General features: G+C 37.0%; 2 protein-coding genes across 8 annotated transcripts; one reads left to right on the top strand and one right to left on the bottom strand.

The window, feature by feature from the left end:
* Positions 1 to 1,394: 1,394 nt before the first annotated feature.
* LOC129579071 (putative uncharacterized protein DDB_G0271606) lies at positions 1,395 to 17,696 on the top strand. 6 transcript variants are annotated; one of them, XM_055468656.1, is made up of 7 exons: positions 1,395 to 1,709; positions 7,951 to 8,168; positions 8,666 to 8,728; positions 13,037 to 13,196; positions 13,522 to 15,740; positions 15,862 to 16,240; positions 16,729 to 17,696. In XM_055468656.1, the coding sequence occupies exons 2-7, from the start codon at positions 8,101 to 8,103 to the stop codon at positions 17,251 to 17,253; spliced, it is 3,414 nt and encodes a 1,137-aa protein (XP_055324631.1). In that variant the 5' UTR covers positions 1,395 to 1,709; positions 7,951 to 8,100; the 3' UTR covers positions 17,254 to 17,696. The 6 variants fall into 6 exon arrangements, with proteins under 6 accessions (XP_055324631.1, XP_055324629.1, XP_055324628.1 ...); XM_055468654.1 differs by having other exon boundaries at positions 1,543 to 1,709; positions 15,859 to 16,240; XM_055468653.1 differs by lacking the exon at positions 1,395 to 1,709 and adding an exon at positions 5,873 to 6,303 and having other exon boundaries at positions 15,859 to 16,240.
* On the bottom strand, positions 8,778 to 12,566 carry LOC129579087 (uncharacterized). Of its 2 annotated transcripts, XM_055468730.1 has the most exons (7): positions 12,362 to 12,566; positions 12,041 to 12,233; positions 10,610 to 11,932; positions 10,213 to 10,512; positions 9,539 to 10,145; positions 9,196 to 9,467; positions 8,778 to 8,988 (listed from the first exon to the last, which is right to left on the bottom strand). In XM_055468730.1, the coding sequence occupies exons 3-5, from the start codon at positions 11,921 to 11,923 to the stop codon at positions 9,882 to 9,884; spliced, it is 1,878 nt and encodes a 625-aa protein (XP_055324705.1). In that variant the 5' UTR covers positions 11,924 to 11,932; positions 12,041 to 12,233; positions 12,362 to 12,566; the 3' UTR covers positions 8,778 to 8,988; positions 9,196 to 9,467; positions 9,539 to 9,881. The 2 variants fall into 2 exon arrangements, with proteins under 2 accessions (XP_055324705.1, XP_055324704.1); XM_055468729.1 differs by lacking the exon at positions 8,778 to 8,988 and having other exon boundaries at positions 12,076 to 12,233.
* Positions 17,697 to 22,719: the final 5,023 nt, after the last annotated feature.

The raw sequence follows: 22,719 nt of genomic DNA, 5'->3' as shown, positions 1-22,719 counted from the left end.
AAATGAAGCATAAAAAACTGATCAAAATGCAATGAGAGTATTACCATTCGGTTTTGCAAGTCATTTTCCTACCGCCGATTCCATATTCGAAGTTAGTCTCATGGCAATGCATAGTAGACCAAAAACACGGCGAAACTTTGTACATGCATGTAAACTCGATAGAGATTTAATTTGCATCTGATGTATCTCTGCCGGAACAAAGGGCACGAGCTATAGAAAAAAAAAGAAACATTACATGGAAATTGTGAAATAATCCATAAGTTTTAGTATCCAAAAACTATTAGAAATTTGACTTTGTTACATTGGCAAGAGGATGGGAAGACAGACATAACCAAGTCAAAAATGTCAATGTTAACTGGTGGTACCATGCAGCGCACACAAAATAAATAAAATAGCGAGACGATGAGCGAACTAAGTCATGCTTTATTTTTGAAATCGAATTCCAACAAAAGCAGAGTTACCACTTTAGCTGGATATATCCGTTTGTTGAATTTTCATCGAGATGCGCGTGAATGCGTGCAATGTATTCGCCAAACGAACCGAAAAATATCGCGCCAATTATGCGTTATGTACTGTATGCACGTAATTTCCAAATGGTGGAAAATTCAACAAACAGTTATATCCAGCTAAAATTTCAACTCTGAACAAAAGCAATAAAAAGAGGAGCAAGCAATTCTTCATTGTTGTTATTTGTCGTTGTCGTCGTCGTCGTTGGCAAACACGCGAAAGCCAACGTTGGTTTTGCAAAACCATAATGGAAACATAGAGGCGAAAATCCGATGAAGACGATGGAATTGATAATTCAACGATAATAATCGTCAAGGAAAGAAAAAAACAACAAACAAATCCATTGGTACCAGTTTTATATTACACGATCGCACGAACGCCCCGAATATCGATACTTGAAAGCATAAGTGTTACAATAAATACTCGTTCGTGTTGTAGTTTCTGTACCATCGACGCAAAACATTTTTCAATATTTATGCTTGAGTCGAATTTTATTTTAGTCAACTTTGGATTTTGTTTTGGCTCATTCGGAAATTGGCATGGAAAAAAACAAGCACGAAGCAGAAATCATGGAATGTTGCAATTGACATGGCAAACCCCATTTGACATTTTTCAATTTCGGATTTATCTATAAACCGATCGGATGTCGAAAAGCAATTCCGTGGGGTGCCTGCATTATGCAAAACACATTTCCTAAAAATTGAACAATTGAAAAAATTTCATTTGTTTTCCGTTCAATTTTCAAGATTCCGACTCCCTAAATTCGAATAATCCTTTCGCATATTCTTTACTATTTAATCGTAAATGTTATATGTTTTGAATCACTGCAATCAAAACTCTTCGTTGCCTTACCAGTTTGTGATGTTTAACTCGATCGCTTTCGGTCTGAGTCATGTTCGTTTATTGTTCGTGTGATGGTGGTGTTGTTGTTGTTGTCGTCGCCGTCTTTTTTTTTGCTTTTGATTTCTGGAAGTGGTGGAAAAAAAGCTAATATGTTCAGTACAAATTGTGCTTTAATTCAGTGAACAACTCACTGACAGTGTATGTTCTTTGTACGCGTCAATTTTTCTCATTGCTTGTATTATTTAAGAGAGACATTGTTTGTTCAACAAGTTTGGCAATACGGTGTAATAGCAAACATCTTCGAAGCAAATACACAGCATCCAAGACAGTGGAACGCGAAAAAATAAAGTTATGAAAATGTAAGGCAAACTAAACGAATAAAAGAAGGGAAAAGAAGAAAAAAACAGAAAAGAACAGGAATATGAAGTGCATAAATTCAGCTGAATTTTGCCAAGATTCACAAACATATACATCGAAATAAATGTAAATCAAATATTTAGTAAAAAGGCGAGGGAATAAAAACGAAAACAGGAACTGACACAAGCAGCTGTACCATGGCAAGGTGGAACAAACATAAAAGTTGTGAATGAAGAAAAATTACTGTTCGTTTTTCGTCTGTTGCGATGGGATACCACCCGAATGAAGGAAAAAAACGTATATTTTTGCAGGCGAAACGGAGCAGAACGACGAGGAAGAAGTTGTAGCAAAAAGAAAAAGAATTCCATCGTAAAACTTAACTACCGTTGCATACATAATAGTTACACGTTACACAGAAGAACAAATTTAACCTCATCACACAACTGAAACAGAAAGTTTTTACTTTCGTGTCTTTATTTTCATTTTTGGTGTGTGTGTTTGATTCCAAGCAAGAAGAAAATCGATTCCAAAGCATTATTATTCATACATTCAGTTTTTCGTTCGAAATCAAGTTTCCGAACAAATTTAATGAATAATTTGTAGTCATCAGCGACTGGTACACAATTACAACAATCGTTTGCATTTAATACAATTCTCGGAGGGTAGCTAACAGCATTCTCTCTCTGAATTAAAATGGTGTTTAATCTCGAAATGGACTGTCGGATAAATCGAGAAAATTTGCTGTTGAAAACCTCATTTCATTGTCAACTCAAAAGTCATTGGCATTTTTTACCGATGCTGATTTCCCTCTGTGCCCGCATTCGATACCATGTATCCAGAACATTTACATCTGTTCATTTAGATCTGTATTGATAACTATTTTATCGCACATCTAAGAAAGCATGTTGATGAGATGTTATGCAACACAAATCTCTTGGGGCCGAATTATATAAATAATTTACAGGTTTTTTTTTATTCTCACTTACTTTTCGCTGCAACATTCAATTTCCCACGAATCAATTTGAAATGTAATCAACAATGAGAACCTTGAAAAAAATGTTGAAAATAACGTAAAAGAGAAAAATATTTCAGGGAAAAAAAGAACAAATAACTTCAAAGAAACTAATCAAATTCAAAGGGAACAAAACTAAAATAAATTGTCGTCAATCGATCACTACAGAGATTTTTCATGTGTATCTGGCTCGGTGGCAAAATCAAAGTGGAAACTTGAATGCATTCAGCGCGTGTTGATCGATTTCCTGAATGACTAATCGATTTCTGACACTGTTTACAAATTTTCAGTTCAGTGAAAAATGATGGCGAAAAAAAACCCGAAGTGAATACGGTACAGTCTCGTGTTTTCTATTTATAGATAATATGGTAAATGAAATGGCAAAAGGTAGAGAACCTTCTCCAGTTTTTGGCGCTATTGCCAGCAAATAAATACAATGCAAACAACAATAAAGAATGTCATATTTACAATCGATTTGGACCGAGCGCAAGCAGGGACACAGAACGATACAGAGCACGCACATATAATTTTTCCCAAATGTAATCTGGTGGCGTCGCCTTGTGCCCATGCATACCCCTGCCAATAATAAAAATCGAAAAAATCAGTTCAGTTTTCTTGGGCCATTGTGCACACAGTAGTAACGTCGATTCCTAATATTCGCGCCGCATCGAAATCATTCGAAAGTATCGATGCTCATATGTTTGGGTATAGCACACATATACACTATTTATTGGCTAAGCAGCTGTGATTAACATTTTCTCAATCGTTTAAATAAATAAATAAATTTATTGCTTTTGATTTTCACCCCATCTCGTTTGACCGATTGCGCTCTTTTTCTTCTTTTTTCCTCTTTTTTTTCCAATCGCCTCTAAGCTATGACGCACACGAAGCACATCACATCATACGTAACATTCGTATGGCCAAAGTGTGCAAACGAAGTCAAATAATGGAAACATGCAGTGGGTACCTTTTATTATCGACCGATTGCCGATTCGTATTTAAAGATTATCGTAAAATGGTTACTTACCCATATAATCAAAATATGCCTTGATGTAGTATGTTGTTAATATGGTTAAGGAGTGTACGATCTCTGGCTTGGAAACGATTGAAAACGTTCAGCGGTGTAGCTAAATCCAGTGGTCATTACATTTTCGTGCGTACTGTTGCTGTACTAAACCTAAGGCAGCAGTTAAATTGAGCGATCGATACGAAGAGTATCTCAAAATCAAATTAGGCTCTTACGCAGGACAACAGATTTTCAATAGGAGGTTATGTTTGGACATAAAATTGTGAAAAGTTATCATGGATTGCATGACATTTTATTGGGCTGTGTCTGATTGTAAAAAAAAACATGGAACGCTTGATTTAGAACACGCTATAGACGACGCATCGAGCAAACATCCGGGGAATTGTCCATTTGATGGCTTTTGATATGATGCATTGAATGAAATGCATTGTGTACATCACACATGTATGCCCTTGCCTATTTGAAAACGCATGAGGCCCGTTATGCACAACATTATCTCGTACACATATGTCCAAATCGATGCCATGCATAGATTTTGTGCACAAAAATAAACTGTAAACTCATTTGGGAAAACATTTGAAATAAAAAGAAACGATGTTCAACTAGCTCTCTCTCGGTGGAATGATGCAATATAGGTTTGGTTTTGAAACAAACCATGTTTGGTGAACCGTTTATCGATTAACGGTCAACAAATACACACACACACACACACACACACGTACGTATGCACATATTCGGCTCAAGTTCAATAAGATGAAAGAGCCCAGCACCTTGATGGCAAAAAAGTGCAATGAGACATTTGAAATCAGTGAATATGCTGCAATAATTCAATGCAACGGCACCAATATTCGCACATAGTCGCTAGCAAATAATGACTCAACCAAAACCATTGTACTGGTCCATTGAACTAATTCGTATGATACATTAAATGCAGCCAATAAAAGAGAATATAGTCGGTCTATCGGTCACATCGGAACACATCCTAATAAAAGACAATTAAAACGTTCTGCCTTTGAGGCACCACATGGTTTCTTTTGGCCGTCGTTGCCCACAACATTCAACAGAAACGGCACACCTGGTCATTTTGATTGGTTTGAGTTCTACGTGAATATGCTCACAACCATACGCAAGAGAGACACTCCATTGACTCATCATACGAGCACATTCGAAACCCCTGACTTCCATTCACTTACCTCAGTCAAATAAACTTTCGGGTTTGTTTATTTGCAGCGGTATCCTGCGTGATTAAATGTGAACGTAATGAAAGAAACGTTGCTGCTGCTGCTGTTGCTGTTGTTCACGAACGCAATGAATTAAATCCACCATCGGGCACAGAGACTATACCGTTTTCGTTTTCGTTGTCGCTGTCATCATCGCCAGATATTCCAACCGAAGAAAATATAAAGACAAAACACTATTTGAAATAATGGCTGTGAATAAAAATGATCAAAATAGAGAGAGGTAAAATGAATGAGAAAAACAATTGCAAGAAGCGATAGGAACATGAAATGAAATTATCAAATTGAATGAGCATTAAATTAAATCTACAAGTCTCGGCGCGGCGTTTTTCATACAAAAACCAACTATGGAAAAAAGAAACAAAAAAAGAAACCCGTAAAGAAAAATACAAGACTGCAACCAACAAAAACTCATATTTTATGACAATATAAAGGACTCCTTCTCGCTGTCTCCCACTCTCTTTCTTTGTCTCATCATTCCCATTCTTTTTCTCACTCAATGCTGCAAGCATTTGACACACGTCGAAACAATTGACACTCCAAAAGTGGATGCAAAATTTTGCTATTGCCAACATTTATCACATATTTCAATTGATGAGGTTGAGACAAGAATTATTTAGATTTATAAACAAAAACTAAGCTCATTGTAAATGTTGAGCGTTTGTTTCGATGCAAATGGCATCGCTTGAGGTGTATGTTGTCCTTTAGCCATTTTCAAGCGCAACCAAGTCTATACACATGTTTTTGACGTTCCCATTCATTACCAACACTACAAACCTTTCGATTTCACTCATACAGTTGTCCTTTGCATGTCGTTGTTGTTGTTATTTTCCCCTGTAACTCTGTGTTTACAAACACATTTCAATTGCAAGGTGTCGGACTGCATGTACTTTCCCTTTTTTTCAACTTTCCAAATGTTTGTTCGTCTGATTAATAATTGTATCATAGATATTATGGTATTTTTTCGAAAGCAATCTAACGTGCCGCACTGGAACACATGCTACACAACGCATATGCTCGTTCACCAATATATGCATAACTAACTTAACATATTTGTTGTTTGATATTCATGTATTTTCGAAAAACTACACCAACACAATGAAACGGAATAAAATTATCATTTAAAGTGACGGAAGGAAACCGTTTGCAGGTAATAGAAAGAATACAACGGTGAATGTTGTGGTTGTTGATTGTTCCTCGAGCTCGGGAGAGTGCGGAACAATACATTGTTCGTTGGATTTTTTTTTTTTGCATGTTTCATACTAAACAAAGTGTCACTCTCGTGCAAATGCACAGTTTCGTGTACAAGATTGTCATAGGTTTGTGGCTGACCATTGTTTCTATTTTTTTTATTTTTAGCAGTGACAGCATCTTATTTATGATTTTTACAACTATTTTGTATGAACTAATTGTTTTCATAAGGTGATTGATTGTGGGTAAATTCGTATTATTTCAATACTCCAATGAAACAGTATTGAAATAATATGCATCTTATTTGTGTTAACAGCGATGAAGTTTCATCGAAATTCTGTAGAAGCAAAAGCAAGAGAAAGAAGAGCGGTTGAGTTAGAGTCTTATTTTCATTTCAATGTGGTTTGCATTCAATTAATGCGATAAAACAAAAAAAGAACTGTAGTTCTGGCCGGGCGCCTCTATGAATTGAATGTCATTTATTATCCATCTGCTGTTCTCCACAGTTTTCTACCCATTTACTTTGGTGGTAGGGAACAAAATAGTGAGTGTAGTGTGTATTGTAAAAATTAAATGACTCTTCGGTACGCATCAGATTCAATTACTTATAACGACAGTGAACATTCTTTATTTTTTCCTTCAGCCGATTTACTACTTGTGTGTGTGTGTGTGTGTGTGTGTGTGTGTGACATCCAGCATAAAATGAAATTTAATTTCAACATGAAATATATATAATATTTATATGCATTGCAATTGACTTGTATGTAAAAATGAAACTCAAGCTGATGGTGAAGTTGAAATGAATTTTTCTGCTAACAAAATACTGTGTTTGTCCCGTAAAAAGAAACGAGATAATAAGTTTTACCAAGGAATCATATACCAACCGAGTATACGCTCGTAAGTGGATGAGTATCAAATTGCTTCAAATACAATGAATGCATGGTTTTATGTTTCGTGTGTAAAATCCAGGTTATTTCCACTTTGATCCAAGTTTAAATGGAGATAATGTTTGGCGGTAAAAAGTTGTTGTTCTGTTCCGCAATTCACCATTCCAATTGTGAAAAAAGAACCCTGCCCCGGCTAATTGGAATAATTTGAGAAAAAAAAAACCAAATAATAAAAACGTATGTTCACTAGGCAAAAAAAAGCGAATGTAAACTTCATTAATTTTGATAATTTAGCCCAATAATCTCTGGAAATATAATTTTAAACGAAAAAAAAAAATTCAAAACCCATATGCCAAATGCGATTAACAATTATAAAGGTTTCATGTGCACGTTTTGATATGCTGTTTCGATGTCAATCGTCATCCGAATGAAATGCAATGAAGCATTTCCAAATTTTGATAACAACTCTTCATTTTTTATTTTACGAAAAAAGAACCATTTATCCCGTGTGAATTATGTACGAATCCGTTCTTTTAATTGTCAAGCCACTATGAACTTCTATGCTTTGGGGATTCATGAATACGGAGTAATTCGCGGCGAAAACTAAATATTCGTTCACTTATTATGAGTTCGTTGATGATTTGTACGAGTTAAATCCCTAGGGAAAATCACTATGTACGATTTGTGATGAGCCATTTCACTTTGTTAAAAGCTGATATTCATCAAAATGAAACGTTTCATAATTATATAAGTGAATGAATACAATTTACTTTTGCGTATAAATGAAAATTTATAGCTATTAATCAATATTGGATTGCAATTTATTTGCATTGGTATTTTAATTACCAAATTAATATATTTCGATTTGTTTGATCCAATGGGATTTAGATCGTAATTAAAACGTGGCAAGAGAACGAGTATTAGTTGAAGGGCGTAATTGTACATGTTCCGCAAAAGATTTGGCAAAAATATTATCCAGAATATAGAGTAAAAAGGACGTACAACAACAATAACAAGAAACACAAGCAGCAGCTAAAAATGTTCGGTACCGACTACCAACGATACAAGCAAAAATTGGAGCGTCTTCAAAGCAAAGTGAAAAAGAGGTAAGCACACTTAATACAAAATGTTGCCTTGTAATGATCAATTTTCCACTATAAACAATTAACCAAAATCCGCTTTTGAATTCCATGTGTTGGTATTTGCTACTCGGTATGCAAATGTGCTACACTAAATATTTGTATGGGAGGTTTTTACCGCCAGTGGTGCGTTGTTTTCACCGAGTTGTACACGATAAAGAGAGAAAGAGATAGAGAGAGAGAGAGAGAGAGAGAGAGAGAGAGAGAGAAAGGGAGATAGATGTACAAGATATAGTGCGATATGGAAAAACGAAACTCAATTTAAGAGGCCCTTATTGACGAGAATCGCATTGCACTTCGAGCCACATTTGCAAACCGAATTTAAGTATCTGTGCACACAACATAATGTATTTGCAAGCTTCCATCATGGGTTTTGAAAGCAATACGAACTTGATTTCATCGCAATCAATCACTTTAAATTTGGAAAGCTATGCACTTGAAATGAATAATTCGTTTAATTGCAGCGAAAATGCACGGAAGGATCTGGAAATTAAATTTCAAAGATTGATGAAGGAACGCAACGATTGGTAAGGTTTTCTTTTCATTGCAGTATCTATTGAAACATGGTATAGATTATTGCTGCCAGCTATAATTTGTATTGATTATTCTTGTTTTATATAAATATATATTACTATAATTCAATTTTCGTCAATCATACCACGCATATGCATATATCATGAAATTGATGACTCACAATTTTTTGCCGATATTAACAAGCGGAGAAAGAAAAAAACAAAACATTGTTGGCAACAATCCTCGAATAAATTTCCCTAATTGAACCTTTGTCCTACCCCAAGGAACAATTGTTAACGCAAATACATCCATTACCAAGCGTATGTAAACGGTTGAATTTGGGCCCGCATTTGGGTGTAGTTTCAGTCATTTTTAACGTCACAATGGAAGTAGAAAAAGAGCAGTAAAAACAAATCAATCAGAATGATATAAAAACGATTATGAATCAATATTCAATATGCTAATAAATAGTGATACTCACCTACAGGAATTATCCTGTACTCTACCTACATCTATATAGACTATAGAATATAGATAGCCATCGATATCTGGTATCGATGATGTCTGGGAGACAAAGACCTCAACCAACTACAAATAACATACTGTTACATAAATTCTTTTGAAAAATAAAACATAAATTGCGGCTCCATTGATATTAATGAATGTTGAAGTTGACTCGGAATCGAGTTGGATACACGAGGTGTTGACGTGTGAACGCATCATGCAGCCGATGTCCAAAGAGTTCGCAATGCCCTGAAACAAAGAGAAAAAAAAAACACACACACATTACTATTGCATCAATTTTAATTCAATGAGTAACATACCTCTGTACAAGATCAATTTTGCAGCCGAAATGTCACGTTGCCAAACTGTCTTCAGTACTGGAGAGTCGTCAACAGGGTCTTCGGGCACATATTCATCTGTGTACTCGATGATACCGAGTTCAGCGTCGTGAATGATTACACCTCTGCGCTCTTCAACATTGTCATCCATACCGTTTGCCGCGTTTTGTTGCCAGTTTTTACGGTAGCAAATCACCTTAGACACAAAACCACGGGGTTGATTTGGATTCTGCACTGCTGCTTGTCGCATCGCTCGTCGCTCTGATCGTAACTTCCGCTTGCTCTTTGCCGCTACAATTTTCTCTGGTAGCTTCATTCCATCAGGTCAATCATCTTGATCGGGCATACACCATTCACACACCTTGACACGATCGTTCAATGTACTCAATGGAAATGGTTCGAAACATCTGGCACACAATCGTGATGATCTGGCTTCGTTCACAAATCGTATGACATTGCCTTCCATTTTCTTGAAACTCTTCACCAATTTCCGCACGCCCGGGCATCGAACGTGTTTCTTGATCTGTATTGGTGAATTTGCAGCTGGTTGGGAAGCTCCAATGTTAATGATGCATCGTTTGCGATTTGTCTGTTGAGGAACAACAAAAACATTCAATTTTTTCCAAAGAAACAAAAATTCAATCGTAAATTCTTACCAGCATTGCGGCCACCTTGTCACTGATCCGATTGGACTCGATGTAATGATCAAAACTTAAACGTGTGTACTTTTTGGTTGTGTACACTGCAATGGCTTTCTTCATGATGGTCAATCGATGCCGTATGTAGTCACGCCAATTGCTTCCTTTTGGTGATGGCATTCGGTCATATCGCACTCGGTTGTTTCGATCACTCTCTTCGAACTGCCCAAAGGCACGAGTCCATCGCTCTCTCTTTTCCTTACGCACTCCTTCTTCGGTCCCATAATGATACTTCTTGCTGTTGATTGTGAAGTTCATCTGTGAGATGGAAACAAAAATCGAACAATAAAAATTAAACAATGAAATGGATTCAAATGACACAATCACAATAGAATGCATTCAATCGCTAACATACCTCTTTGCCATTATGAATTCGCTTTTTGTCATTATTAATTCGTCGCCTAACGGTTGCATTCCACGTCTTCATGCCCCAATCAATGCCCAATTTATAGACATAGAAGCCATCAGAGTACCGTTTACGCACCAAACCATCTTCCACTAACTTGTCGACAACGGTTTTTTTCACTGTGTACAGAATCGATGCCGATACACCATCGCTGAGAATATGTTCGAATTTTTTGTTTGCTTTCAACACTCGATTGATTTTCTCCATGTTAAAAATCATATTGAAATAATACGCTTGATTTGATTTTGACGTGACGTGGCCCACTGTATGTTGCCGACCATATTCATCACGCGGAATGGTACCGGTTTCGCACATCATACGATACAAAACATCAGCGTCTATTCTCACTGCCTTTCGCGTGTGATGACAGATTGAGATGACCACCAAATTCTTGATGTTTGGCAACGCAATGACTTGCACGATGTTGTCGTGGTGTTGTTCAACCCAGTTTAGGTGCGTTTCGATTTCTGATTGCATGATCAACCACATTGGCAATGATGCAAACCATGTATCTTCGTCTTTGGAGAATTTGGCGATATCATCGTCAGCTGGTCCACGAATGTCTCGAACGTAACGCAACAATCGATCTCGTTTGGCCAAGCGATTAGCATCACCTCTTGTTGCGTCATATCGTTTGATTGCCCATGACACTGCATTTGCCACATCTCGTTCATCGTATGTGTCCGGTAGGCCACGAATCCGGTTAGTGTAGTTCTGTCTGAATGCCTTCAATCTCAAGAAATACCGCAATCGTTTCTGTGCATGTGTATCCAAATTCGTCTTCACATTACGGCCATATTGTTGGAACAAATATTTCATCAAGTTGCCGAAGTAATCATTGTTTGGCCATGCGGAGCGATTCTCGATGTCCACATTCTCAAAGCAATGCCGGAACCATGGATCCATAATGAAATCGTCTTCCTTGTAGCGCCGCAACACAGCATAGAAGCAATTTTCGATGATGTGCATTCCATCGCCATCGTCGAAATATTCCCAATTGCCGGTGATGATGGCCTGTTCAGTGGCAGCTCTGACTTTGTTGAGGAATAAAAGCGACGCCAATTCAGATATTTCGGTGCATTTTATGCTGGTTTTTGTGATCCATGGCAGAATACGATCACGATATTCCGGTCGAACAATACTAGTGGCGGCCAACTTGATTGCAAAGTATGCTTTCTCCTCCTTTTGCTTGCCATCTTCAACTTTCCGCAGTTTCGACCTATTGCCACGAATGGTATGTGCCCCTATCCTTTTTCTGCCCATTATTGAACCCTGAAAAAATGGAATGAAAACACAAAAATTACTTTGGAACGTACTAGAAATGATTTTTTGTTGCTTCTAAATTACTTAATTTGAATGAAAAACGAAAAAAACAATCACTGTAAATCGAACAGTATTCACAACAAATGAATTGCCTTTCCAAATGCTCAGATCAATGTGAATGTGCAACCGGCATCAGTTTGACACATCAAGCTGAATTTGGTTGTGACACGAACACCGCACACCGTGATAAAATATCGAAACGCTCACGATATTTCGACAGCAGATTTCTTCCACAGGCTACGGATCAAAACTGTAAACAAACAAAAAAACACACAACAATCGATGGTTTGTTGATTTCGAAAATCACATGCACACGGTGGTATTGTTTGGTTCGATCACTCGTTCGATGTCACAACGATAACAATTCAAATGACTTACCCTTTTTCCCTTTTGCTGGCTGTTCAATATGAATTTAGTCGAACGAAGCAAAGATTCATATTTCATGACATGGTGAAATTGTGAACGGCGGTTTGTTTATAATAACAAACTTCAAAATGAACCAACACTAATAGCGGGAATATTCACTACATTAGTTTTGCCTGCCATCTCTGGACAATTTAAAACGTAATCGTTGAAAATCAGAAGAAATGAACCATTTAGTTTATTCTCTTTGGATCAATACATGAACAAAAACATGAACAATTTAAATCATAGAATTTTATACTATTTTTGTGAACACTATTAATTGATACATAATTCTTTTCTCTTTAATTTAAAATCTAACATTTTCTCGTTCCCAATATTCATACAGTTGGTTTACACTGAAATTTCAGTCGATTTTGACGGAAAAAAAAGTCTGAAAACGTTACATCTTTTAACGTTAAAAATGACTAAATTGCGTTACATGAATGTTTCTTGGGATTTAACGTTGCATAAAAAAAAGTATACTTTATGTATAAATGTATATATGTACCATATAGACATAACAAAAGTTAAGCTCACCGCATAATTTTAATCAATTTCGTTGCTATGCGTGCGCTTGTGTATTTCATATGTTCTACCCATATCGTATGATGGCAATTTTTTTCTTCTCTACTTAATTTGATACTGTAGCGAGAAGTCGGCATCTATTCATAAATCAAAGTACGATACATTGCTGCAGCATGAGCGTAAACGATTGAATCGTAACGAAGAACTATTGCAAATGTTGGAGGAGGTTCAGACCAAAGCGGCCGCTATGGCATCAAACACGGAAAAGTTGAAAAGGTTGAAGGTAAGAATCGTTAAGTGTTTTCTCTCTCTCTCTCTCTCTCTCTCTCTCTCTCTCTCTCTCTCTCTCTATCTATCTCTTGCTTTTTCGTTCGTTTTCTGTTTTGACTTCGTTGCCCCACCTTTTTGAATCTCCGTAATCAGGTTTTTATCTCATAAGGGAAAAAAGTTTATTTCACAAATTTTGACAGTTAATTCTCATGTGGTACGTACCAAGTATGTTCGTAGAGTACCGCTCAGAAGGCATTGTCAAGGCATTGTAACGGAATCAAAATCAATCGACTATTTAGTATTTAGATGCTTATAAAATTGTATACCGTATTTTTCAGACGCAACAAGAGCGAATAGTCATAAATAATTGGAGACGAAGCGCGTATTATCATCAACAACTTATGTATCCGAATGTATTATTTTCGAATGCAGCACATTGTTTACCAGCTCCGGCTTCATATGAATATCATAATCGTGTTATCAATTGTACTGGTGCTGGTGCTAGTGCTGGTGCTGTTGGTGACAACTCACGACCATTGATATTCGAACGACCCGCACATTTGGACGAAGTTCAAGAGCCAGTTTATCAAAAGTCTAATGATGATAAATCAATGGGCAATACATCAACAACTGTACAACAGCATGTAACGACGCAGCCAATGCCAACAACAGCCATTGTACGAGAAATTCCATGTCCATCATTACCTTTAATGCCAATTTACAACAATGATACAGATGCACCGCTATTCAACGAACTGTTCCATTTACAGAGAAGTCAGCTACCTCTTCGAACACTCGAAACTCAACCATTCATCCAAAAAATAATGACACCCACTCAAACCATATTCGATAACAAACCGACAATCCATTTCAAAGAGTTGCCAAGTAATAATCAAACAAGAAACGAGCATATCGGCTATTATTCGAACCGATGGGGAAGCGATTTCACCAATTCACATTTGCTAACCAATACGTTGAGCGATGGATTAAATCATAATAAATATTTCGATTCCATTCCATCAAGCGGGAATTATGTGCCCGTAATGATGGCACAACACAAAACATCGCTTGATATTCCGCTAACTAAATTAGCGGATGACTCGCAGCGTTCGCAGCCCAACATAAGCGCCCGAAGTCAGCCGTATTCTTCTATTGGATATGTAAATCAACCGCCACCACAGCAACAGCAGCAGCTTCAGCAGCAACAGCAAGATATGCAGTATTTCAGCCTTAAACCCCAATTTTCATTTATTGAAGAATCAACTAGTCAAAAAGCAGTTGAACCAACTGGTGTTTCCAATTTGACCTCACACCAAAAACACCAAGTGATCCAGCCGATGCCGACATTTACTTCGTACAGCCAACAATTGCGAAACAAAGCGGTTGAACCACCGCTTTATGATGCGAAAAACATACATATGGATGAAATCAAGCCAAGACAAAGTATAGAAAATAATTATGAAGGAAGTAATAATACGACACCCTGGAATAAAGATGTGGGTAAGGATGAATATTTGCATGAAAGAGAGCTTGACGATTATAATATCTTGCCACGCGTTGAATCGGCTGATTCGAGACAATCTGTCAAAAGTCCTTCTCTAACAGATGTTGATGATATTTCATCTTTGGCACGATCACCGCCAAAGGATATGCATAATTTTTCATTCAACGATGACATTCAACATATTACGCAGTCCGTCAAATCTTCAATTCCAAATGACGAAATGCCGGAGGAAGCCCGATATCAATACGAAGGTATTGCGGATAATGCGTACTATAACAAATCTCCAACCACTTCCATGCAGCAGGTGACAGGTACACAAGAGACCCGAAAACACTTTTTCTTGCCAAGTGACAGCCAGGAAAAGCCCACAAAATTTGGAGATAAACGTCGGTCTAGCTTTGACTCTGGTTCATTGACAAAATCGGCGGACGATGATAGCGAATTGCGGAAAAAATCGATTGCGGCGAATGTACGTCGTCGGTACAGTGTCGCTGCCAATTTGCTCGATTTACAAAAGAATGTTACAAACATTGAGCCGTTTCAACTGCAATCTTTGTCAGCTATAAATTATCGGGGAAATGGCAACACTTTTGGTAACAGCCGAAATAGTTTCGACAACCAATCGTCCAACGCGCCTCGATCCGATATTTTTAGCACATTTACTGGTGGCCAGGAAAACAAACGAAACTCAATAGATCCTGAGGCAGCGGTTAAAATAGAGGACATTGTTGAGAGTGCAGGAGTGGTCGACTATACCGATCAACAAATATCATCAGTAAGTGTGGTGAATTCTCAACAGCCTGTTGAGGCAATGCATGACAATGAGTATGGTCGTGATTTGAATCAAAGCGATATCAGTTCGTATTATGTGACCGACAACAATGCACCATATTCCACGTACGAAACGAATGACCAAGCTTACGTAGAAACGGCAATGGAAAATCTTCATTTGGACAGTAGTGCGATGGAACAGCAAAAACAACTAACCAACGAAGTACAATTGAAACAATTCGGTGATGAAGCCGATAAAATTCGAGTATCGTCCACACATAGGTATACTTTCTTTTGATTTTAAATGGTAGTTATAAATTAATTTCAGTAATTTGGGGTTTAAGCAGTTAAAATTCAATATCAAGTATGGCTTTTGAATATTGAATTGTGTTTTTGTCAGCAGCAAAACCGTTACTTGGGCTGATGATCCTCATAACAATTATAAGAAAGAAGAAGAAGAAGAAGCAGATAAGGCTCAATTCTATGAAATTCAAAACACTGCACATGAAGCACCCACTGAAGCGTATTATGCGGGCCATCCGGAAGAATCTCAGCAATTCCAAAGCGAGTATTCACCACAAGTGAATACTCAGCATAACGTCGAACCAAATGGAGTTCACTATCAATACGACGACAACAACCAATACCAAGCACAAACGGATATTGCAGCCAACCAAAATGTGTACAACAACGAAGAGTATTATTATCCCGACGATCACCTGATTCAATACGAACAATATGAATCACAACAGCAGCAGCAGCAACAACAACAACCACAACAGGTAAAATTCTTAACATATTCGGAACAGAGTTGTGGAAATAAAATGTTCAACACACCAAATGTCGACATTAAAAGGGGCGAATGCAATCGCTTCATTCGACAATATGTCGAAGCAAAAACATACAGAAAAAGTAATAACAATCGTCAACATCATGAGCATCAGAATCGTTCAAAACATATTATTGGTTTAGAAATAGGATGAGATTACGTTCTCTGAACTTCGATATGTGTGCCACACACACATAATGATTTCCAGAATTCGCACATTTCTGAATTGTATATTATCTGAAGAATCTATTGTGATGATATGCTTTATATTCCTTAAATAGGTAAGAGTTACGTCGAAACGTTCCCAACTCTGTTTATTCCGATTTCAACTTTTTATCCTTTTCTCCTGCTCAAGTTGTTTTCTCTATATTATTTTTTTCGCATGAGAGCATATTTTGAAGGTTTTCATTTGTGTGTTTGCGTTTGTATTTGTCACCGTAGGATCCACAGCGAATACAATACTATGCAAATGATATGATTGGAAACGATGGAAGTTCAATGAGCCGCTTACCTTCATCTGATGGTTATCAACAATACGAAACGCAATCAGCATTGCAAGCGCAACTAAAACACGATGATTACTATACGGTATCGCCAGGCGAAAATTATTACAGTGACTATGGAACTGTGGATCAAAATCAAACCTATTCAACCAATGCTACCTTCGATAATTCACATGAATTGCCCACTTCAAGCTTAGTTGCTGTGGACCAACATGGTCGACAGCAGCAGCAGCCGCAGCAGCAGCCGCAGCAGCAGCAACAACAACCGCAGCAAAGACAGTCGCAACAATCACAACAGAAAATCGAATATACGACAAATGCTGAACCAGCATCCGATATCCGCATTCCAAACTATTTGCAAAGTGACACAGATGACAGTCAAACTGGCTACGCAAATAATCCAAGCAATAAAATTCAACAAGACAGTGATTTTGATTTCTCCACAAATTCAGAAACGAATTAAAGAATTTATATTCACAATTTTAATGGCCCCAGAATATGTGACCATATTTTCCAACCACAGAATAAAATCAAAATGTATCCAAATTGAAAATCGTATTAGAACCTGTTTAGTATTTTCAATAAAAAAATGTTAAAGATCTCGTAGAAAAACAGTATAAGTTTGAATAAGCTTATGCTGTCAATTTGGGAAAATATGAAATCTCTCAAAATGACATCAATATTTTTTTGAGTCGTCAGCAATATTCTGTGTACCAATCACCGTTTCTTTTTTTTTCATGATCGCATCTGACTTCTAACAGGTTGAACGATGAAAATTCATTGCGAAAGAACATTGTGACTTATGTTAACGTTCCATAATCCAACATATCTATATCAACTGTAATATTTATTTCTCGCCTCTAAATAAATGACTCGTTGGTCTACTGATGTCAGTTTTATTCCTTATCTTTATTGTTATGATTTTGGCTACCCATAAACGGTCGAATTTACGAGATAAATACGTGTCAAAAATTGAATAAATTTTGACATTTTTTCCTCTCACGCATTTCATATATAGAAGAAATTTCTGCACATATTTTCATCTTATCGCCCACATTACCACATAGGCCACAGACAGGAAAGTAATTTCATCAATAATTTCCACCAAATTATTATTTTACTCATTTTTCTTCACTTTTCCCATTTGTTGTTGCTGTTGTTATTGGATAAAGTTCGTTGCATAGCTGCGTTCGTATGCTGCGTTGTATACTTTTTCTCTCTTCATATTTTTCTCGTATTTTTTTTTCATTAGTTGTTTTCCTTTTCATTTACATAACGCCATTATTCATCCCAGTTTGTGTCACGGAAAGAAATTGGGAAACTGAGTGTGCACATTTTGATGGCGATGTGGAGCGAAAAGTGTCGAATATGGAAATTGAAGACATTGAGGTGATATCCGAAAGATGTGGTTGTATGAATGTCAAACAAAGCATCGACTATAAATAAAAATTAAATTTACATGCTTGTAAATCAAACTTTGCTGAAAGCACACTTATTATAAGAGTTTTACTTTTGTGCGAGAGCAAAAATGGGCTCACATGCCGAGGAAGTGAGAGAGAGAGAGAGAGAGAGAGAGAGAGAGAGAGAGAGAGAGAGAGAGAGAGAGAGAGAGAGAGAAGAAAAGCCTGTATGTACGAATTCAAAACATGTTCCAAAGCATCCGTTGAATGAGCATCAGTGCGAACGAAAAGCGTACAGGAAAGGCACATACAACAGCAGCAGCAACAACAACAACAAAAATATTTATGTAAGTACATATTTTACACATAGATGCGAGTAAACCAAATGTGAATTTGCGTGTACTAGCAAACATGAAAAATGTACACTCAACAACTAAATTCTGAAGGTACACCAACGAGAGATAAGACACTTGGTGCAGAAAAAATCAAACAAAACATAATAAAAGAGAACGAATATAAAAGAAGGAATTTAAATAAAAACCGAACTACATTGACATAGGCCAAATGATGGCAGTGTTAAGAGAGAGGGAGAGGGGGGCACATAAATCCATCGAATCTCAGTTTCATCATCGCCGTTTCATGATTGCAGAGGAAATAAAATTCTGGAACTGTTGTTCTCAATAATGGTCCAAGAAAAAAAAAATGCATAAGAAAAAGCAACGTAGATATATAAGCAAGAATAACATCAAATCAAACAATATTTACCGAAGCGTAAGAGTCTATTGAAGAAGATGTTGCGAATGCCGGAGTAGCAAGCATATCATTATCTAGAACAAGAGAATTCTGAACGGTGTCAACAAATCAAACATTGATTATCTCTCATCTTCATACACACATTCTAATGAGTATATGCACATGGGCTCTGATGATGCTCACAGCAACAACGAAAAAGTGCCCCGAACGCAACATAGAAAGGGCAATATTGCGAATGATTGAGATGACAAACATATATGAATGGGCAAGCGGAATAATGAAACGTAATTCTGTTTTCAAATGAAGTGCCTCTGAGAAAATTTTTCAGTAAAAAAGCCCCACAAAAATATTGTCTGATAAAAATTTGTATGAAAATCTTATTCAGACAATATTTTTGTGGGGCTTTTTTACTGAAAATTTTTCTCAGAGGCACTTCATTTAAAAACAGAATTACGTTTCATTATTCCGCTTGCCCATTCATATATGGTGGAGTTCTGAACACAAAAAGCCTAGGTGTATTCAAGTTTGCAATTATTTATTGGATAATGAGGAATTTTCATCCGAATCACTGTAAATTTGTCGTATCGATGAGCGAAAGAGCGTGCCAACGAACGTACAAGCGAATAAGTAAGAGATAGACATAGAGATGCGTATCAGCTGATTGGAAAATAACAGTTGGAAAGGGCGGTGGTAGGTAAATATACACTGGGATTTGCAAGGAAAATGAAGCGAAAAATTTAGCAACACTAACAATAGGATCGTTAATTGATGTGTTTTTCAATGCAAATAAAAATGAGGTTAATCGATGGATATCTCTGTATCATTGTTTGAGCCATGAAGTGGATAAATTTTTTTTATTGCTTCACACTAAAATCAATCAGACTACTATCACATATAAAGGGGATGGCAAACTTTATTGGCGGCTTCCAATAAAACGGATGTCACGTTAGCTCTTCGATTTACAGTTCATTGTGGATGATAACCATTGCTCTCTCAGTAAATTTGCGTTTTTATCGTCTTCGTGGTATGCGCGGAAATTTTACCCCATTGTTCGATTTCTTATTAATTGCTGTAAAAATATGAGTTCAGAGGTAATAATTGAATTTCCACTCAAAATTTCGTTATTTTTTTCTCGCTCCCTCGAATTATAAATTATAATAACAATATTTTTTGTCAACAAAGCCGAAAATCGCATGAACAACGACTAAAAAAATGGCACACGCAAATTCTATGAAGAATAAATAAATATTGCGAAGGACAAATAGTCTTTCAAAGCGTATAAACATTCAATATGAATACACATCACATATTATTCACATATAAAGTTCGAATGGTAGAACACTGTAAATAATACATATGCATTGAAGTTGTCCTGAACCATAAATAATATGGAAATATATTAAATGTGTTTACGTTCCACGAGCGACCGACCGACCGACCGAAGGAACGAATGAATGAAACAACAACGAACGAGACGCTTTTAGATGGATTTCTACCAATGGATTTTGCGGATGGTACGATATACTTTAAAGCGCTGAATGGAAGTTTTCGAACTTGCTTTTCAAACAAGCGAACAAAGTACATATACACACAATTTTCATTGGTTTTGGACTCGATTTGTGAGCGACACAATTCCTCTATGCAATTCAATGTTTGGTTATCGTTGTGTGTTTGCGTTAAAGTTCAGAAAAAGATAGAGTGTAATACATTTGGAGCGCTTTCCTCTTGCTGCTGTGGTTGTAATGTTGAAAGTGATTTCAAGAAAATTTTCAAAGTGCTTTCCAGAAATATGAACTACAACAGCACCAGCACCAGCAGCAACGGTTCCATGCACAGATACCAGTTACAACTCATATTTACCAACGAATGGTTACAAATACTTGGGTCTTTATGAGAAAAACACACCCACACACACAACGGAAAATGTACAGTGTACACAAACATCAGCATCCATACACTCACATGCACACCAGCACGTAAAACTCTATGATCTGAACCAGCAGCAGCAAAATCAATGGTGGTGGTGGTGGCGACGACGACGACGACGAAAACGACGATAGCAGCACACCAAAAACCATTACAATTGGGATGGATAAAAAAGCAGCCAGTTTGGTGTTATATCTTTGTCGATATTGAATGGCGATTACTGCTTATATAGCAACGGTGCGGAAGGTATACGAATTCTGACGATGTTTTATTTGTTTGTTATTTGGCATATGTATATACATCTATATATATATATGAAAGTGTCAAACACTTGCAAAGTACACATCAATGACTTTCGGTTAAATTTAACCGAATCAGCCTAATCCGCAATGTTGTTTGCCGTACCCAAAAATTCGTGCTCTACATGTATTAGCTCAAATATAGTATAAATATGCGAACAAAGGACCAGGGCATTTAATTTGTGTGAGTGTATGTGTATATGTAGAATAAATGCAATATCAAATCTAAATTGCGACTCAGATCGCCAATGGTCCTGGCAAATGGCAATGTCCATGTTCATTCCCATGTCAGAATAGGAAATGCGCACTTGAATTACTCGGAGTGAAATGAGCTGGATTGCGTCGGCGCTTGTGTTTGAAATTAATTCATTTTACGAAGTGTCTCCGTCTCTCAAACTGTGGTAGCGCTCCATTTCGAAATTAACCAATTCATCTCTGTATCCAATTTGACATACAACAGGAATGGATGAAAGATACGGGAAAATTTGCGATTGATGTGATTGCTACTGTGGATGGCGATGCCTTCTAATAGTTGTAAACATTGTATATAGTATAAGACTGATGAGACAAATGTTGCTTGCGCACCATATATATATACACATTAAAATCAACGCATACCCAAACAACACACATAAATAAACGGCGACGCATTCAATAACACTCTGTTCGTTCCTGCTTTTTATTTCCCTTGATTTTCATTTTGATCGGAATCTATTGGTTCATTGGTATTTAGCAGAAGGAGATGCGAATCAATGATAATTAATAACAATGAGCCATATGCACGTGTACGATGCGATTAATCTGTACCAAAATATTAGGTGCCAATCCATTGGTTGCTCTATCTCTTTCTCTCTTTCGCTCGATGTCTCCCTTGCTTCGAATATTTGGCAGTCTCTATCGAGCGTGCAATTTTATGAGAGATATTAATATCTTTAAAGCTCGTAATATCCGAAAGAATACAACACTTTTGCAGAGTACTTTATCACCCGAGCTGTGAAAGCGCAAAAAAAGAAGGGAGAAAAATTTGTGTACCGGGCAATTGCATCGAAAATCGAATTTCGGTCGAACGACTACGCAGCAACAGTACAGCATAGCATCAACATGAGCACGAAAATGGGAGAAAAGCTCCTCGTCGTCGTTATATAAACGTATATCAACCAATACGTAAGAGCTGCGAAAGAGTGTGCCTTCAAGTTTTCGGATGCTTCACGCAGAATACATAAATTCGAACACATTCGACTCCGTATTTGTTGACTTTCTGTTCGAGTTCAAGCAAAAATGTGGCAAACTATGTTTACACATTGGGTTTTAGAGCGACAATGACGATCTCTTGCTCTCTCACTCAAAAACACACACCACACACACACACATACCACACTCTTTTTTCATTTTAATTATGTGCGTTAATTTAAATAATTTATCGTTTATTTTTCAAATGCAGAGCGAGAATGAAGCTCTTTGCTCTAGGCCAACAGCTGTGAAGCTCTTTGCTTTTGACGTAGTAGCAGCGTGTTTTGGGGAAAATTTCAGAGCGGCTTTTGGATCGAAAAA

This window comes from Sitodiplosis mosellana, unplaced genomic scaffold, assembly GCF_009176505.1.
Source record: "Sitodiplosis mosellana isolate CC-2019 unplaced genomic scaffold, AAFC_SMos_1.0 Smas_scaffold_6226, whole genome shotgun sequence".
NCBI classification, from domain to species: domain Eukaryota; kingdom Metazoa; phylum Arthropoda; class Insecta; order Diptera; family Cecidomyiidae; genus Sitodiplosis; species Sitodiplosis mosellana.
Note: the sequence above shows the minus strand (reverse complement) of the source record. Positions and strands in the feature narration are given on the sequence as shown.